The following is a 17,146-nucleotide window of genomic DNA, read 5'->3' as shown; positions in this document are numbered from 1 at the left end:
TGTCAACACATACGATTTTTAGGGCGATGCATGTCCTGCAATTTAAAAGCTTGTACCTTTTATTTGAGTATGTAGACACATAACCTGTTATATGTCGACTTATAACATTACATAGGTTGACACATGACTTATATGGGTCAATACAAGCTATTATTTTTCAGAAAATTTGCATTATTTTTCACTTTCTTTTGTTCTCTTTTGCCTCCAACTTGCACCACTGTAAATACATCATACACGCTTCATTTTCAACTTGATGAAACTATAAACACATGCTAAAATTTCTCATCATAAGGTTGGGTTGAGAATAATAGGGGAGTTCATCTAGAAAAACCAAGTGTTTGTCCTCCAAGATCATTGTGGATTTGGGGGTTATTTCAATAAGAAAACCGAGTTGGGGTTTTCCTTCAAGATCATTGGGATCTGAAGGTTTTAGACAAGATTACGAAAATTGGATTTGATCGAGTGAAAGGCTTTGAAGAACGGGAGGTTATTGAAAAGGAGTAACGTGAGACAGTAAATCAATTTGGTAAATCTTGGGTGACGATAATTCTCAACTCGATTCGACCAAGTGAAAGCTTTGAAGAACGATGGTGTCTTGCAAAGGAGTACTATGGAACGGTGAATCAATTGGTATTATCGGATGACAGCAATTTGCAATTTGGATTCAATTGAGTAAAATCTTTAAAGAATGGTGGTTTCTTGAAAAGGAGCAATGCGAGACAGTGAATCATATTGGTATTGTTTAGAGACTTGGTCAAGTCAAGATCAAGGGGAGAGAAAGAGTTAAAATCATCATCAAATTTAGGGTTTGTAGGGATGGATTGCTACATTTCTCTTGTAAACAATATTTTCAAAGTAAGAATCATTATCTTAATTCCTCGCGTGCTCTCTGTCACTCCCCCCCTCTCTCTCTTGCATTTAAATTTCTATTGTCAAATTGTTAAACACATTGATTGAGCGATTGATTCGTAACAATTTTTCTGGTAATTGTTTTAAAGCGTTGTTGGTTTGTTGATTGCCTTACAATTAATTAGATTGTAAGAGGATTTTGATATTAATAACCACGAAGGAAAATCTGAAAAAACTGAATGTACGCCAAGTGTTCGATAATTTGACACTTTGAATTTTTGTGTTAAATTTCATTGGGAATTGGTTGATTAGTGATCACATTAAAATTGTTAATTTGAGAATTCAAGTGTTAAGTATAATTGTATCATTGTTATACCATATAAACGATTACACATATCAGAGGTTCCAATAACCAGTTTTATTTATATGACTTAAACACGAAACTTTCACTCGCAATAGTTTAAACTTTTTCAAAACCTTTAAAACTTGTATTTTTAAAGTTGGGGATCTATTCACCCCCTCTAGATAAGTTCCTGTTGTCTAACAGATTGTCTTACAACAACATTTTAAAATTATGATGCATATCAAGAGCAAACTAGATAGTTTGATGAAACAAAATTGTATTATGACTGCAAATATTTGACAACATGTGAGGCAACATATATATTTTTCTTTCTACTTTGTGATATTTCCTTTGCCTCAAGCACATTAGAATGTTGAGATTTTTCTTTATTCACCACATGATCAATTTGTATTTCTGGATTGTCTTGACTCCATATGACCCTAAAATTTCATTCACGTTTCAAAATAAACAATTGTTTATTGTTGTCTTATTTGTGATGACTATCAATAATGTTGAAAAAGAATTACAAGTGTGAATAGTGTGGGAAAGTCCCATTCTTTCCCACATTAGTTAGGAATATGGACACTTGGGCATTTATATGTGGGATAACCTACACACCTATCATCTTAAGATTTTGGGTGAGTGTGTGGTGTCTCTCTCACAAAGTGTGTTATTCCTAAAGGAAATTCACCAAAGTGCATAAATTCTTCCACATGTTAACCCCCTCGGATTCCCCGACAAATAATAACATCAATGTCCCATTTACTGAGGCTTTGTTGCAGATGCCTACCTATGCTAAATTCTTGAAACAGATCCTCTCAAATAAGTGGAAATTGGAAGACCATGAGACTATAACGCTTACTATTGAAACTAGTGCAAATGTCTAAAACAAGCTGCCGCCAAAACTTAAGCATCCAGGGAGTTTTTCAATTCCCTTGCGTAATAGGCAAACATGGGCATTGAGAGAGATATGAGTGACTTAGGGTTCAACTTTATCCTAATTCCCCTGTCTATGTGTGAAAATCTTAACTTAGGGAGATGAATCTCACTAACATATCTCTACAGTTGGTAAATATATCCGTTAAGTATCCATATGAGTATTAGAGGACGTGCCCATAAGGTGGGAGTACTTAGTTGATATGGGGGCAATGCTCCTTTTGATTTTAGGGACAGTGGTGATGATGATAGCATCAAACATTAGATTTTATGTACCTATTACTTTCTCTCTTTTCTCTCTACTTGTTTTGTAGTTTCCTTATTTTGTAAACCTCTCTTATCATTTATGAAGTGTATTTTGCTTGTATCATTTTATTTTTTTAATACTATTTTGTGTTGTTTCACCCTATTTATTATTATGTTAAAGGGAGAGAATTATACTCTCTATGAAGGTTTAGTATACTCTCTTTATCTTTGAGGGGTAGTCAATTACTCTAATCATTTTCATCTTAATTTATATGTTTTATCACCCTGTTGAGAGATGCATTATCACCATCATCAAAAAAGGGAAAAATATGGTTCTATGTGTTGAACAAATACTCTAGGTTTTGATGATGAAAAACGGAAGTAAAACAAAATTATAAACATCATCAAACAAAATAAGAAATTTGAAACAAATCAAAAAGCGATAGGGTTTATAATTATCTATGCAAAGATCTCAAAACTGGATAACATCGTAGAGGAAGTGATATTTATTAATGGAATCAAGTAGAGAGAGGTGAGATTCATCAATGCAATCAAGTACCTCACCTAGATAGCTTACATTGTGATGGTCAACAAGCAGGGCCGTCTTTGAGGGTGTGCAAGGCGACCTACAACACAGGGCCTCACACTTGTTCATGTTTAAGCTATGGTGAAAAGGGCCTCCAGTTATATATTTCACTGCTAATTTAGACTTAAATAGGGCCTCTTAAAAAAATTTCACGATTCAACTGAAGATAATATCAACTTCTGACACAGGGCCTCTCAAAAGTTTGAGACGGCTCTGTCAACAAGTCACCTCCCTATAAAAAAGAAGAGTAAACTACTTATCCAAAATGACTATTTCCCCGTCTACAATCATCTGGTCGAGACATACATGAGTTCGAGAAATGGGACTGGTGAGTAAAAAAGTTCAAATTTTAGAGTGCATTTTTAAATCCCTCTCTGGATACAAAGAACCTTTTCTATAAAGACTTAAACAATTATTTACAAAGAAAAAGATTTTCTTCACGTATGTTGGTAAGGCCGTCCTTGGTCTTTTAATAATCATCTTGAGATTCCTTTAAAGCCTTCTCAAACTCTTTAGTCTTATTTTGGGCAACTTCCAAGGACCAATTCACCTCAATCAATGCCTCGTCCTTATCAACTACCACTTGAACTAGTCGATTTACCTTTTTAGGCAAAGATCCAGAATACCCCAGGGGTTCTAAGGCATTTTCGATGGCAAGGAAAGAGTAAAAAATGTCTTGAACCTCCTTTAAGCACATGTCCCTCTCAGGGGTAAGGCCGCCATCCTTTTTCTTCAACCTCACCTCCCCTTCACATTTCAGTTACAAACAAATCCCTTTATAAAAGAGAGAAAAACAGAATTTTCTGGTAACTACACTTCCATTTGAAATTTCATTATTCATTTCATACGCTAACTTAAATGTGGGAGTGCTAACCTTTCCGGTTAGCTTCATCCACCATATTGAAACTAAAACTCTGGTGCGATAGAATATCCATATCATTTCGTTCGATCAACATCTTGTTCTCACGCAAAAAACCATTTTTAACACAAAATAGATTTCCTAGCATTCCAAACAATCCAACTAATTGCTATTCAAAACACATAATTGATAGCCTTCTTGAATTTGTTATTGAGCAAGTGGCCGAAAATCAATTGATGGCTTGATACTAGATCTGCTTCATATAGTTCTTATAGTCCAAGGCAATCATTAAATAGATGAATTGCATTCTCATAGAAAGAATGCATAAATATTTTAATAAGCCACACATGCAACAAACAATTTATGGGTGGTAAATACAACTTTAAAATTCACTAATTATGTGTTAAACAAGTAATCGCGTCAACATTTTCTTTTTTGATACAGAGTTTTGTTAAGACTGAATACCCAGATTTAAAAAAATAAATATTTTCTTCTTCGAAATCCATTTATTAAAATAAAAAAATTATAAATTTTATTTAAATCTTATTTAAATTTAGATGTTTGATGTGTCACAAATTTTTTTGGCGTAATTAAAAAAACTCTGATAATTAAAGAAAAAACAAAAATAACTCTTCACGGCTCTGCAATTGGGACAAAACCCAAGGAACTCACGCCTACTGTCTCGTCGACGTTACCGGCAAAGACCGCCGCCTAAACACCACCGGAGCATCTTCTCCGGCGGAAAAGAAAGAACAAGAAATGTCACTGGTCGATTACGCTTCCTCCTCAGACGAAGAAGACGATGTTCCGAAACCCACTGAAGAACAACGAAAGGAAAAAGAAGAACCCCAACCCCAACGCCATTCACCGCAACCTCTACCTCAACCTCAACCTCGTCCACAGACTCTGTAATTTCTTTATCATACTTTTTTTTTTCTTTCACCTTGATGAGTTGCATTAGGTCATGTTCTAATTTTCGTTTTTTAGGTTTTAATTTAATACTAAAGTGCAAGTTTTTGGCGAGTTAGTTTTAGGTTATTACTTAAATTCTAGTGTTGAATTTTCACTTTAAAGAATTTGAATGGATAGAAATGATAATTTGTTGCTATTATCTGAATAATGTTTATCACTTGAAAGGTTAAAATTGGTAGAAAGTAAAAAGTTTTATAGGAGAAGATAATGTTTGATTTCATAGACTTGAAAACGATTCGAAGTTACTAAGTTTGATGCTGGAAAGAATGGCTTATTGGTCATTATTATTATTTTATAGAAATATTGTTAGGAGAGGAGGAATTTGTTAGTAGTGGGTATCAATGTTGGACTTCCTACATAATACTCGTTCAATGTCCCAACCCTAAACCCTAAACCCTGGGTTACTCATTCGGGATATGGGCAATTGGATTTGGTTATGGTTAGCTTTATGGTTTAATTGGACTTTTAGTAGAGAAAAAGGACGGGGAAGGGAGCTTGGTCAACTTTAAAATTCCATATTTGAAACATTATGCAGGAAATATGAGGTGCAAGGGCAATCAATAGTATATAAGATAGGGATAGGGTTCAAGGGTCGATCCTGACAATTGAGAGTTGGGAAGGGGGGAGTTTGAGAGGTAAGGTAGGAGGAAAGGAAGGGGGAATGATTTTGGAGAGCTTTGATAGTGTATGGAACTTTTTCATAGCTTGCAGTTTGCTAGCCCACGCAAACTCATCAATCTGACATTAAAATTCTGCACGTGTTTGCCTATGGTTTCTTCCAAGGGTCTGTCTTTGATGGCTATTTGCACTTGCAGTATTGGAGATCCCTTTAGAAATCTATTAAGAGAGGAAGTTGTGTAGCATGTATTGGGAGGAAGATGATAGAATATCATTTTAGTGGTTTCGGCACGTTTGGATAAGACCTGTAGCTGCTTAATAGAAGATTAAACCAAAAGGTAGTTCCAGTGTTTAATAGTTAGCGGTATAGAGGGAATAACGAAAACCATAGACCAGATCCTTAAAAGGAGTTAGATTCAAATAATTTGTCATTAGACATGATTTACAATAAAAGGAAAGTAAGACAAATCTTAGGTCGGGCCATTAAGAAGGATTTAGATGCAAACAGTTTGTCATTAGACATTATTTTCTGTAGGACATTATGACATTGTTTGATCATCTAGGTAACCGACCCAACCTATTTGGAAAGGCTTTTCGTGGTAATTGTTGTATTTCCATGATGTTATGAAAGAATTGCTTCAAATATTGAGTGACAAAGTCACATATGATGTTATGGGCCTTGAAGATATACTTACTCATTAGCAAGCTAGGCCTAAAGTGTGGAGGGTCTATGTGAGGAGGAATAAGGAACACAAGAAAATGGGTGAGGTGGCAGTGAGAAAGGGAGTGTGTCAGAGTGTGTAAATTTATTCGGTTATAAGGGAGTAATGGAGAGTGTGGGTCGCTATCATATCAAAATTGTATTTCTGTCGAACAGAAAGTTATACTTTCTCCCCCGGAGCTTTTGTTATGTGGGCATTAGGAATTTCTCCCCTTCTGCAGTTACTATCTTTCTCAACAATAAACAATTGTCGATCTTCATTATTATCCTCTAAAGTCTGTTATTTGTCATTGTTGTTTCTGGTTTCTAATAGAGTGCATGACCTTCAAAATATGGTAACAATTAGTTATTGAATATTAGGCATATCTTAGCATTGTTTGTCCTTGTTGATGGTATTTTTGTCAGCCCATGTGGTTTTTTTTATTTTATTTTTTATGTGGTGGCTGGATGTGATTTAGGATGCTTTATATTGCAATTTAGGATTCTGGTATTTTCCTCTAGGCCATGCGTCCTAGTCTTTTTTGGTACAATTTTTGTTTGATAGGGTGCTATGTTCTCGATGCTTGTTAGTTCGGTTGAACTGACAAGCCGATGTGGCGAGGTTTGATGCTTTTCACTGTTTTCAGCCACTTTTGTTGTTGTCTGTTGTAGTCTTGTTGTTTGGCAGCTGTTCTATCTCTTCTGTTTACAGTTTTGGATTAAGTTTATACTTTATATCATATGTTTGCCAAAGGTGATTTTGTCAGTAAAATTGGCTTCATGCCTTTCTCATTAGTATTTCTTGTATAAATAGAGTTTACAGGGCTATACAAGTAATTACACTAAATAATTACATTTAACCTAATTCCTATTCACATCCCCCCTCAAATTGATGCTGCTTGTCAATGAGCATCAATTTGCTAACAAGAAACTGATGACGCGGACGCGGAACAGCCTTGGTAAGAATATCAGCAACCTGCAACTGAGTACTGACATGAGGAAGTGATATTATTCGGTCATCATACGCGTCACGGATGGAGTGACAATCAACTTCGATATGTTTGGTGCGTTCATGAAAAACAGGATTCGCAACGATTTGGATGGCACTTGTATTGTCGGCATAAAGTGAAGTTGGCTCTATTTGAGGGAATCCAAGTTCAGCCAAAAGACCACGAAGCCAAATTATTTCAGAACAAGCAGCAGACATGGCACGATACTCAGATTCAGTAGAAGATTTAGAGACTCTCGCTTGTTTCTTACTTTTCCATGAGATCAATGAAGAGCCAAGAAACATGCACCAACCAGTGACAGATCGTCGAGTATCAGGACACCTTGCCCAATCAGCATCACTATAAGCACTCAATTTAGGAGCAACTCCAGTAGGAAAGAATACACCACGATGAGAGCTTCCCTTCAAGTAACGAATTATACGACGAACCGCAGCCAAGTGAAGATGGCGAGGAGAATGCATGAATTGACTTACTTGTTGAACAGCAAAAGCTATGTCAGGGCGAGTAATAGTCAAGTAGTTTAGGCTACCCACGAGTTGTCGATACAATAAGGGATCAGGCAAAAGATCACCATCATCACGATGATATTTAACATTAACCTCAAGAGGAGTATCTACTGGATTAGCTGATTCGAGACCGGCCATAGAAATCAAATCTGTAGCATACTTGTGTTGATGGAGAAAGATGCCCTTGGATGTAGAGTGAACCTCAAGACCAAGAAAATAATGTAGATTACCCAGATCTTTCATGTGAAAGGAAGCTTGTAATTGTTGCTTAAGTCGTTGAATGGACGCATGATCAGAACCAGTAATAACCATATCATCAACATACAAAAGAAGCAGAACAATACCCGTAGATGTGCTATGAATAAATAAAGAGGAATCATACTGACTCTGAGTAAAGGAGAACCCAAGTAGAGTGGAGCGGAATTTCTCATACCATGCTCTGGGTGCTTGTTTCAGACCATATAAGGAGCGCTTAAGCTTGCAAACACCCTTGGATGAAGAGAACAAACCTTGAGGAGGTGTCATATAGATATCTTCAGTCAGGTCACCATGAAGAAAAGCATTCTTCACATCCATTTGATGAAGAGGCCATCCATTAGAAGCAGCTATAGATATTATGGTGCGGACAGTTGTCATTTTGGCAACCGGTGCAAATGTCTCATCATAATCAATTCCATATTCCTGCTTGTTTCCTAAGGCAACCAAGCGAGCCTTGAAACGGTTGAGGGACCCATCAGAATTCAATTTCACAGAATACACCCATTTGCAGCCAATGGGTTTGACATTAGGAGGACAAGAGACAATATCCCATGTGAAGTTCTCTTGAAGAGCCTGAAGTTCCTCATTCATTGCTTTTATCCAACGCACATCTTTGACAGCCTGTGAATAACAAGTAGGAATAGATATGCTAGAGAGTGTAGCAATCAGAGAAGTATGTGAGGAATCATACCTGTCTGGTGAATATCTATCTGGTGCTCGAGATATTCGACCAGAACGCCGTGGTTCAACCGGTACAGGATCAGGTGGAGGTTCAGCGTCGGGTAGGGGTGTGGGAACCTGCTTCCTGTGTTTTCTAACATATACATGACCTGGTTTATAACGTTCTATAGATTGAGGCATAATAGAAAATTTAGGAAGACTAACAATATCATTCATGGCAGGAGAAACACAAGGAAACATAAACAGATTATCAAAAAATGTCACATTCCTAGAAATGCGAAAACGATGGTTAGTGACATCATAACACACAAATCCCTTATGAGAGTGACTATATCCCATAAATGCACATTGAACGGACTGTGCTCCAAGCTTATGTCTTTCAAAAGGAGGTAAGTGAACAAAACACACACAACCAAAAGTATGTAAAGCATTATAATCAGGATGAATTTTAAAAAGACGAAAGAAAGGAGAATCAAGATCAATAACCGTAGACGGAAGACGATTGATCAAGAAGACAGCTGTGGAAAGAGCCTCCACCCAAAATCGGGATGGTACAGATGCTTGGAGAAGCAAGGTGCGTGTTACATCAAGCAAGTGACGATTCTTACGTTCTGCCATACCATTTTGTTGAGGGGTATTAGGACAAGATCGTTGAGACAAGATGCCTTTTTGTTGAAGGTATTCCTGAAACTTATGAGACATATACTCACCACCAGAGTCGGAGCGAAAAATTTTAACACTTGCTTGAAATTGAGTTTCAACATATGTCAAAAATTTCTTAAACATAGAAAACACTTCAGATTTAGATCGAAGGAAATATATCCAAACAAAACGACTATAATCATCAATAAATGTGACAAAATATTTATAGTGAGAATGCGAAACTACAGGAGACATGCCCCATACATCACTATGAATCATTTCAAAACAAGTGGAAGCACGGTGAGCACCAGACGGAAAAGGAAGTGTTTTACTCTTCGCCAATTTGCAAACAGAACATGAAATAGAGGCATTAGAAACATTTTTATTTCCCAAGAAACCATTTTTAAATAAATGGGACAAAACAACAGAGTTTGGATGACCTAATTTTCTATGCCAATCCTCATAAGAATTCAAAACATTATTACAATCAAGAGATATATGATTAGAAATAAACTGGAGTGGAAACAGTCTTCCCACTTTAGGCCCCTTCGCGATCACCTTCCCCGACACCTGCTCCTGCACAAGACAACCAACACGAGAAAAATTAACATTACAATTGTTATCCACCAATTGACCAACCGACAATAAGTTGGAAGCAAGTCCGGGTGATACAAGCACGTCACGAAAGTTAGAGTTTATGTCCCCAACATCAGTGATAGAGAGTTTATTACCATCAGCAATTTGAATTTGCTGATTACCGTTATAAGAATGTAAATTGTGCAAGTATTTAGAGGAGCCCGTCATGTGGTTGGATGCACCAGAATCAAGAAACCACGGTTGAGAAACATTAGAAGACTTACCCTGAATTCCCAAGGCTGAAAGAGCAGAAAGTACCATTTGTTGAATCATTTCAGGTTGTAGAACTCCACCACTAGATGCACCAGTACTGAGAGGACCAACTGGAGAGTTGGTAGTGGCATGGAATGCCTGGGCTGGACGTTGTGCTGGTCGGGGTGGACGCGTGCGACATTCAGAGATGATATGACCCTGTTGTTTGCAATAGTTGCAAAACTTCTTACTGCAGCTGCGAGCAAGATGTCCAAATTGTTTGCAAGAAAAACATTGAACTTGTCGCATATCACGACCCTTTCCTCTACTCTGAGCAGCATATGCAATTGCCACAGGTTCGGAACTGACAGCATCATGAGACATGGTTCCTTGAGTAAGCAGACGTTGTTCTTCCCTGAAAAGTTCACCAACACAAGTATCCAAAGAAGGAACGGGATTCCTATTTAGCAAAGCACCTCTGACAACCTCAAATTCAGGACGGAGTTTCATGAGAAATTGATCTCTCCTACTTGTGTTGTAAACCTCTTGAACAGCCGCGAGAGAGGTTTTGGGAACATTAGCATGTATAATGGTAGAGTGTTCTGTCCAGAGATTTAAGAAACCAGAATAGTATTCTTGAATAGACAAATCACCTTGTTTGTAGTTGGCTATGTCTAGCTCCAGTTGAAAACGTTTTGCCGAATTATCCTGGTTGTAAATGCGTTTCAAATAATTCCACATTTCTTGAGCAGTTGAAAAAGAGCGCAAATTATTGATCATAAGAGGATCAATACTGTTGAGAATCCATGTGATGATTTGAGCATCTTTAGTTTCCCACGCATCTAAAACAGTTTTCTCCGTCGGTACCTTAGAAACATCATCTAGATGACTCCATAATCCCTTTCCTTTAACATACATCTTGAATTGAAATTCCCATGCTGAATAATTCTTGCCCGTAAAACGGACACAAAAATTCTTTTCATTTTCCATAGCCATGAGACAGTTAATCTTTTACTCTAAAGAATAGAAAAAAATCACTGTAGCAAATAAGTTTTGTGAAACCCCAAGACTATCTTCACTCCACGGTACAGTAAGCCTTTTGAAATAGGTACAATGAAATGATCAACACTTGAATAGCATCAATCTAGTAATCACAAACACAAACAGTGAAGCGATAAAAAAACAAACCACGGCCAGTTGTGAAACCAAAACAAAACCACGAGCAATCGAACAAAGAAAATTCACCGAGAGCAGCGATCACCAAACCGAGTCGCCGAAGATGCCAGAATAGGATCGCTGATAATAGCAAAACTGATTTGCCGAGAATATCGAGACTGAATCGTAAATCACCGAACAATTAACGACGGCAACCGAAAACTTTCGATTGATAAAAGAAACGATTTTGAGACAAAGGGAACGAGGAAAACGATTTCGAGAGCGACCTAGTGAGGTGTCGCTGTTCAGCCAGAAAAAAATTCACAGGTTTGATCGAAACCTTCTGATACCATGTCAGTAAAATTGGCTTCATGCCTTTCTCATTAGTATTTCTTGTATAAATAGAGTTTACAGGGCTATACAAGTAATTACACTAAATAATTACATTTAACCTAATTCTTATTCACAGATTTTGGTAAGTCATTCATTTCTTGGTGAGCTCTGTTTCTATGGGAGACTTTGTGTTTTTCTTGTGTTGCTAGTTTTGTCTTTCTGATTTTGAGTAATGTATTGAAGGCTTTAAACCAATGGTAGAGACTGTTATGTAATTTCGGTGTTGACTTGTGTCGAAGGGTCGTGCTCTTATGTTCTCCACACTAGCGGTTGAATCTGATGCAGATTGCAATTGCTTCTTGACCATTGATAGATTCTAGATTAGCTGGTAGTTGTTTTTTTTTATTCCAAAAAAACAATGAGGTACACGTGCCGATCCAATGATCCAGGCTATCCAAGTGACAAAATGACTACAAACATCTAAATGACTAAAAACAATGAAATTTAACTAACGGGTAAAATTATCTAATGAAACGGAAACCATGTAAGATGTATTTTAACCATAAAAGGTCATCATACTTGTATCAAATCAAAATCACTATAACATAAACTATAGTATCATGAAAACATTTTTTTTATCAACATTGTATTCTGTTCTCAGTATTTGTGTACTTTCAACTTGCAGGACAAAATCTGGATCTTCAACTAACCAGAAGCTAGAAAACAGACCACATTCATCTTCCCCTACAGTTGAGAAACTTCCTGATGCTTCACTTCTTTTGAATTCACCCGCCATCTCATTGAATCTGATGAATGCTAGTGACCACTCCTCTCGAGTTGCTGCAGCTCAAGCCGAAAATGCTTCACGTAAGAGAGACTCTAATGGAAAGACCTCTTCTGCCATTCGCAGTAAAGTTCCTAGAGGAAACCCGCCTCATTCAAAGAATATACCAGAAACGGCTGGTGGTTTGTTGGTTCCACCTCAGCTCAGTGGAAGGTTAGTATCACCGTGTTGACAGATAGCTATTTGCATTCTGATTTATTTTGCATCTGAAATGGCTATTGTGTTTTATTTTCTGAAATACATAATATTAATGGATTTCCGAATTTTTATTTTTCAGGAAAAATGTTGTTACTGAAGACATAAGCAAGCTATTTGTCCGAAAACACCAAGAACATCCACCTGCTTAGAAGTTTACAAACTGAAATCAATTCTGCGTGAAAAACTTACACCTAAAGATGCAGCAGAACTTCACTCGTTGAAGATGCTTGCTTTTGTAGAACGTGTACTGGCATACACAATCTTTGAAGTTTGAAGTTTGTTTATATCCTTATGTTTATACATCAGTGTAGTTGATAATACTATTTTGTTAACTTCCAGCTTAGGAATGTAAAAGAAAAAGTGGTAGAAACCCTTTTGGGGTGATTTACTTTGCACTTTTGCAGCATCATTTAAGATTTGCAGGTATGATTTATGGTGTGTTTGGAGCCACAATGAGCTCCAATGCACAATGTGTTTGAACTTTGAAGTGAAAAATTGGAGTTTCTGGTTCAAAGCAAGATGGATGATGTGGAATCACACTTAGAATTCTGGAGAATGCTATTGATGACATTTCCTTGTACATGTTTAAAGTTTCGTAACACTTTTGTGTTTTTGGGAAAAAAAATTTATCACTTTGGTAAAACTGGAAACTAAGAAGTTTATGATATACTAACAAATGAAAAAAAGCTATTAATAGAAATTTGTTGTTTCCTTTGCTCTCTTCATTTTCAAGTCATCTCTATACCATTGAATTAAATGCTAGATGTTATTCCAATGTTGAATTTGTTTCACAAATGCATGGAAGTTGGAAGTTTGGCAAGTATATAATATTGGATTTGCAATTATTTCTAAATTTAAAGCATCACTAAAAGCATGTAAAATTAAAATTGAAAGATAAATGCTTTGTGCTAATTTGGTTATGCAAAGCTATACTTGTATGGGTTGATAATAAAAAAGAGATTTAATTTAACATTGTTAACACAATCATAGAGGGTGGCTTTATTTTATAATCAACTATTTTAACACAATCATAAGGGTGGCTTTATTTTAGGTTTTTTCTTTACCCACCTCCTTATGGGGGTCACCCCAGCGAAAACTCCACTTTACCCTGCTTCGGAAATGCATTTTCGAAATATTTTTTTTCTAAATTTTTCCAAATTTCGGAAGTGCAGTTCCGAAAAAATCTCAAAAATTGGGATTTTGATTAATTCGGAGATGCATCTCCGAAAAAACAAAAAAAAAAATTAAAAATCCCAAAAATTAAAAATTTTGGGATATTAATTAATTCACATATCATAAATTTGATATAATTTATGAGTAATGAATAATAATAATTATATATTTTGATATAATTTATGAGTTATGAATAATAATAATAATTATTATATATTTCTATTCTGATTCATATTTTAAAATTTAAAATAATTTTAATTAAAAAAATTAAAATAATTTCATCTACAAAATGAGTTATAATTTTATATTTATATATTTATAATAATTATTATATATTTATATATTTACAAAAAAATTTAAAAAAATGAGTGTTTTAATTTATATATTTATATATTTATATAATAATAATTATTATTATATATTTATAAAGATTATTATATATTTATATATTTATATAATAATAATTATTATTATATATTTATAAAGATTATTATATATTTATATATTTATATAATAATTATTATATATTAATTATAAATATAATTATATATTTATATATTAATTATAAATATATTTATATAATAATTATAAAAATTAAAAAAATTAGTGTTTTAATTTATAATAATTATTATATATTTATGTAATAATTATTATATATTTATATATTTCACTTACAAAATTAATAATTATTATTATATATTTATATATTTCTATTCTGATTCATAATTAAAAATGAGTTATAATTTTTTATTTAGTTAAAAAAAAATTAAAAAAAGATTTTGTCTTAATTTTATTTAATGAATAAATTTTATATTTATATATAATTCAAAATTTACTTATAAAATTAAAATGTTTTTGATTTATATAAGTTAGTAAAATAATTTTTAACTTTAAAATTGTTTAGGAAATTTTAATTCACCTTGATTTTATTGATTCAGATTCATTTTATTGATTCACCTTGATTTTATACCTATTAATTGTATTGATTCACCTTGATTTTAATTTTTTAATAATTATTGAATTCTTTCGGAAGTGTATATCCGAAACATTTCCAAGACCAATTTGGTCTTGGAATATTTCGGATATGCATCTCCGAAGACACCCCTCTCCCCTCCCAAAAAGGGGTGTTTTCGAAAATGCATCTCTGAAAACCCAAAAAAGGGGTATTTTCGGAAATGCATCCCCGAAAACACCTTTTTTTCGTGTTTTCGGAAGTGCATTTCCGAAATAAGATAAATTTTTTTAAAAAAAAAAATATTTCGAAAATGCATTTCCAAAGTTAGGTGTATTTTAGATTTTTACCGGAGGTGACCAAGAAAGTAGAGAGGTAGGTAAAGAAATTTCCTTATTTTATAATCAACTACTGGCACTCTATATCAAGTTTCATGATGACATTAAAAAATGAATGAAGACAAATGTCTTTTAATTTTCTAAGAAGTTTCTCTTCTCTTCATGCGCCTTAAGAATTGTTTCCCTATCCTGGAAAAAACCAAAACTAGTGAAGTGTATTTTTTGATGCACTTCAAATACACTAAATTTACGTGTAAGTGAATTTCACGTTTATTTTATAAAAAAAATAGTTCGGAAATATACTCAGCAATTATTTTTATGGTCATTCTGTTATAGATAATGTTTGATCAGCAATAAAGTACTCGATAATACATCCAAGATTCATAGTGATTTCAGGTCAAGGAGTGGTATACACCATTATCTCCATAAGAATAACTTATGACACTTGCATAACATTCTATGTTTAATTTCCATAGTGGGTCAATATATTATAAATATTACTCATAATTTTCATGCATATGTGAAGACTTGATAATTCTTTATCAATGATCAATGAGATGTGATAATCGGTTTATACACATAACTAGCGTGATACCCGTGCGTCCGCATGGGTACCCGTTGTGGCCGTGTTATTTTGTTCAATATAGATATTATTCTAGAGGTAAATGTCATAAAACCAGATGTATAAAATATAAAAATTTCTTTTTAATAGGTTGGGGCAAAGTTTGGGATATTTTCATGAATAAAAATTATTTTCCCGTTAATATTCAATATTTCGATCATTAACTTCATGTTCCCGTAAATATTTAATATGTTTATCAGTAATTCATGTTCTCGTTAATATTGAATATTTTATTCAGTAACTTCATGTTCCTGTTAATATTCAATATTTTGATCAATATCTTCATGTTCCCGCTAATATTCATTATTTTGATCAGTAACTTCGTATTCCCGTTAATGTTCCAAACTTGTTCCCGTTAATATTCATTATTTTTATCAGTAACTTCATGTTCCCGTTAATATTCTTTATTTTGATCAGTAACTCCGTGTTCCCGTTAATATTCATTATTTTGATCAATAACTTCATGTTTCCGTTAATATTCCAAATTTGTTGCCGTTAATATTGAAAATTTTTATCAGTAACTTCATATTCCGTTTATATTTAAAACAATTATCACCAACTTCGTGTTCTCGTTAATATTCAATATTTTGTTAATAACTCCGTGTTCCCGTTAATATTTATTATTTTGATCAATAACTTTGTGTTCCCGTTAATATTCAAATTTTGGATCAGTAACTTAATGTTTCCGATTATATTAAAAATTTTGATAAGTAACTTTGTCTTCCGTTAATATTCAATATTTTAATCAATAACTCCGTGCTCCCGTTAATATTCAATATTTTAAATATTAACGGGATATTCGTGCATTCGCACGGGGACCAGTGTGATACGCTCATTTGTTTTAATATTCAATATTTTGATTAGTAACTTCATGTTCCCGTTAATGTTCAATATTTCGATCAGTAGCTTCATCCGTTAATATTCAATATTTTGATCAGTAATACATGTTCTCGTTAATATTCAATATTTTATTCAGTAACTTCATGTTCCCGTTAATATTCAATATTTTGATTAATAACTTCATGTTCTTGCTTATTTTGTTCAATATTATATTTTTTTAAAAAGAAATCGATGTAATTATTATTATGATACAATTCGTTCAGCAAAGATACATAATAAAATTAAAAATGAAATTGGTAAAGAATATAATAATAAAGTGTTATTTTATTAATATGCAATAAAAATTGGAAAGATCAATAAAGAATATACAATATCGATTGTCCAATGCAATATAAAATTAGTCACATTTACTTTCAACGTATTAACATTGCTTCCCGTTAATATTTAATATTTTAATTGATAACTCCATGTTCCCGTTAATGTTCAATAGTTTGATCAATAACTTCATGCTTCCGTTAATATACAATATTTTTACCGATAACTTCATGTTTCCGCTAATATTAATATTTTGATTACTAACATCATATTCCTGTTAATATTCAATATTTTTATCAGTAACTTCATGTTCCCGTTATTAGTAAATTCATGTTTCCGTTA

The 17,146-nt window shown here is 33.9% G+C and overlaps 1 protein-coding gene across 1 annotated transcript; it reads left to right on the top strand.

Annotated features, from left to right (window-relative positions):
* Window positions 1–4,416: 4,416 nt before the first annotated feature.
* On the top strand, window positions 4,417–12,959 carry LOC131638587 (uncharacterized). The gene is made up of 3 exons (XM_058909153.1): window positions 4,417–4,727; window positions 12,208–12,519; window positions 12,644–12,959. Exons 1-3 carry the CDS (start codon window positions 4,579–4,581, stop codon window positions 12,711–12,713), a joined length of 531 nt encoding a protein of 176 aa, XP_058765136.1. The 5' UTR covers window positions 4,417–4,578; the 3' UTR covers window positions 12,714–12,959.
* Window positions 12,960–17,146: the final 4,187 nt, after the last annotated feature.

This window comes from Vicia villosa, unplaced genomic scaffold, assembly GCF_029867415.1.
Source record: "Vicia villosa cultivar HV-30 ecotype Madison, WI unplaced genomic scaffold, Vvil1.0 ctg.002328F_1_1, whole genome shotgun sequence".
Taxonomy (NCBI): domain Eukaryota; kingdom Viridiplantae; phylum Streptophyta; class Magnoliopsida; order Fabales; family Fabaceae; genus Vicia; species Vicia villosa.
Note: the sequence above shows the minus strand (reverse complement) of the source record. Positions and strands in the feature narration are given on the sequence as shown.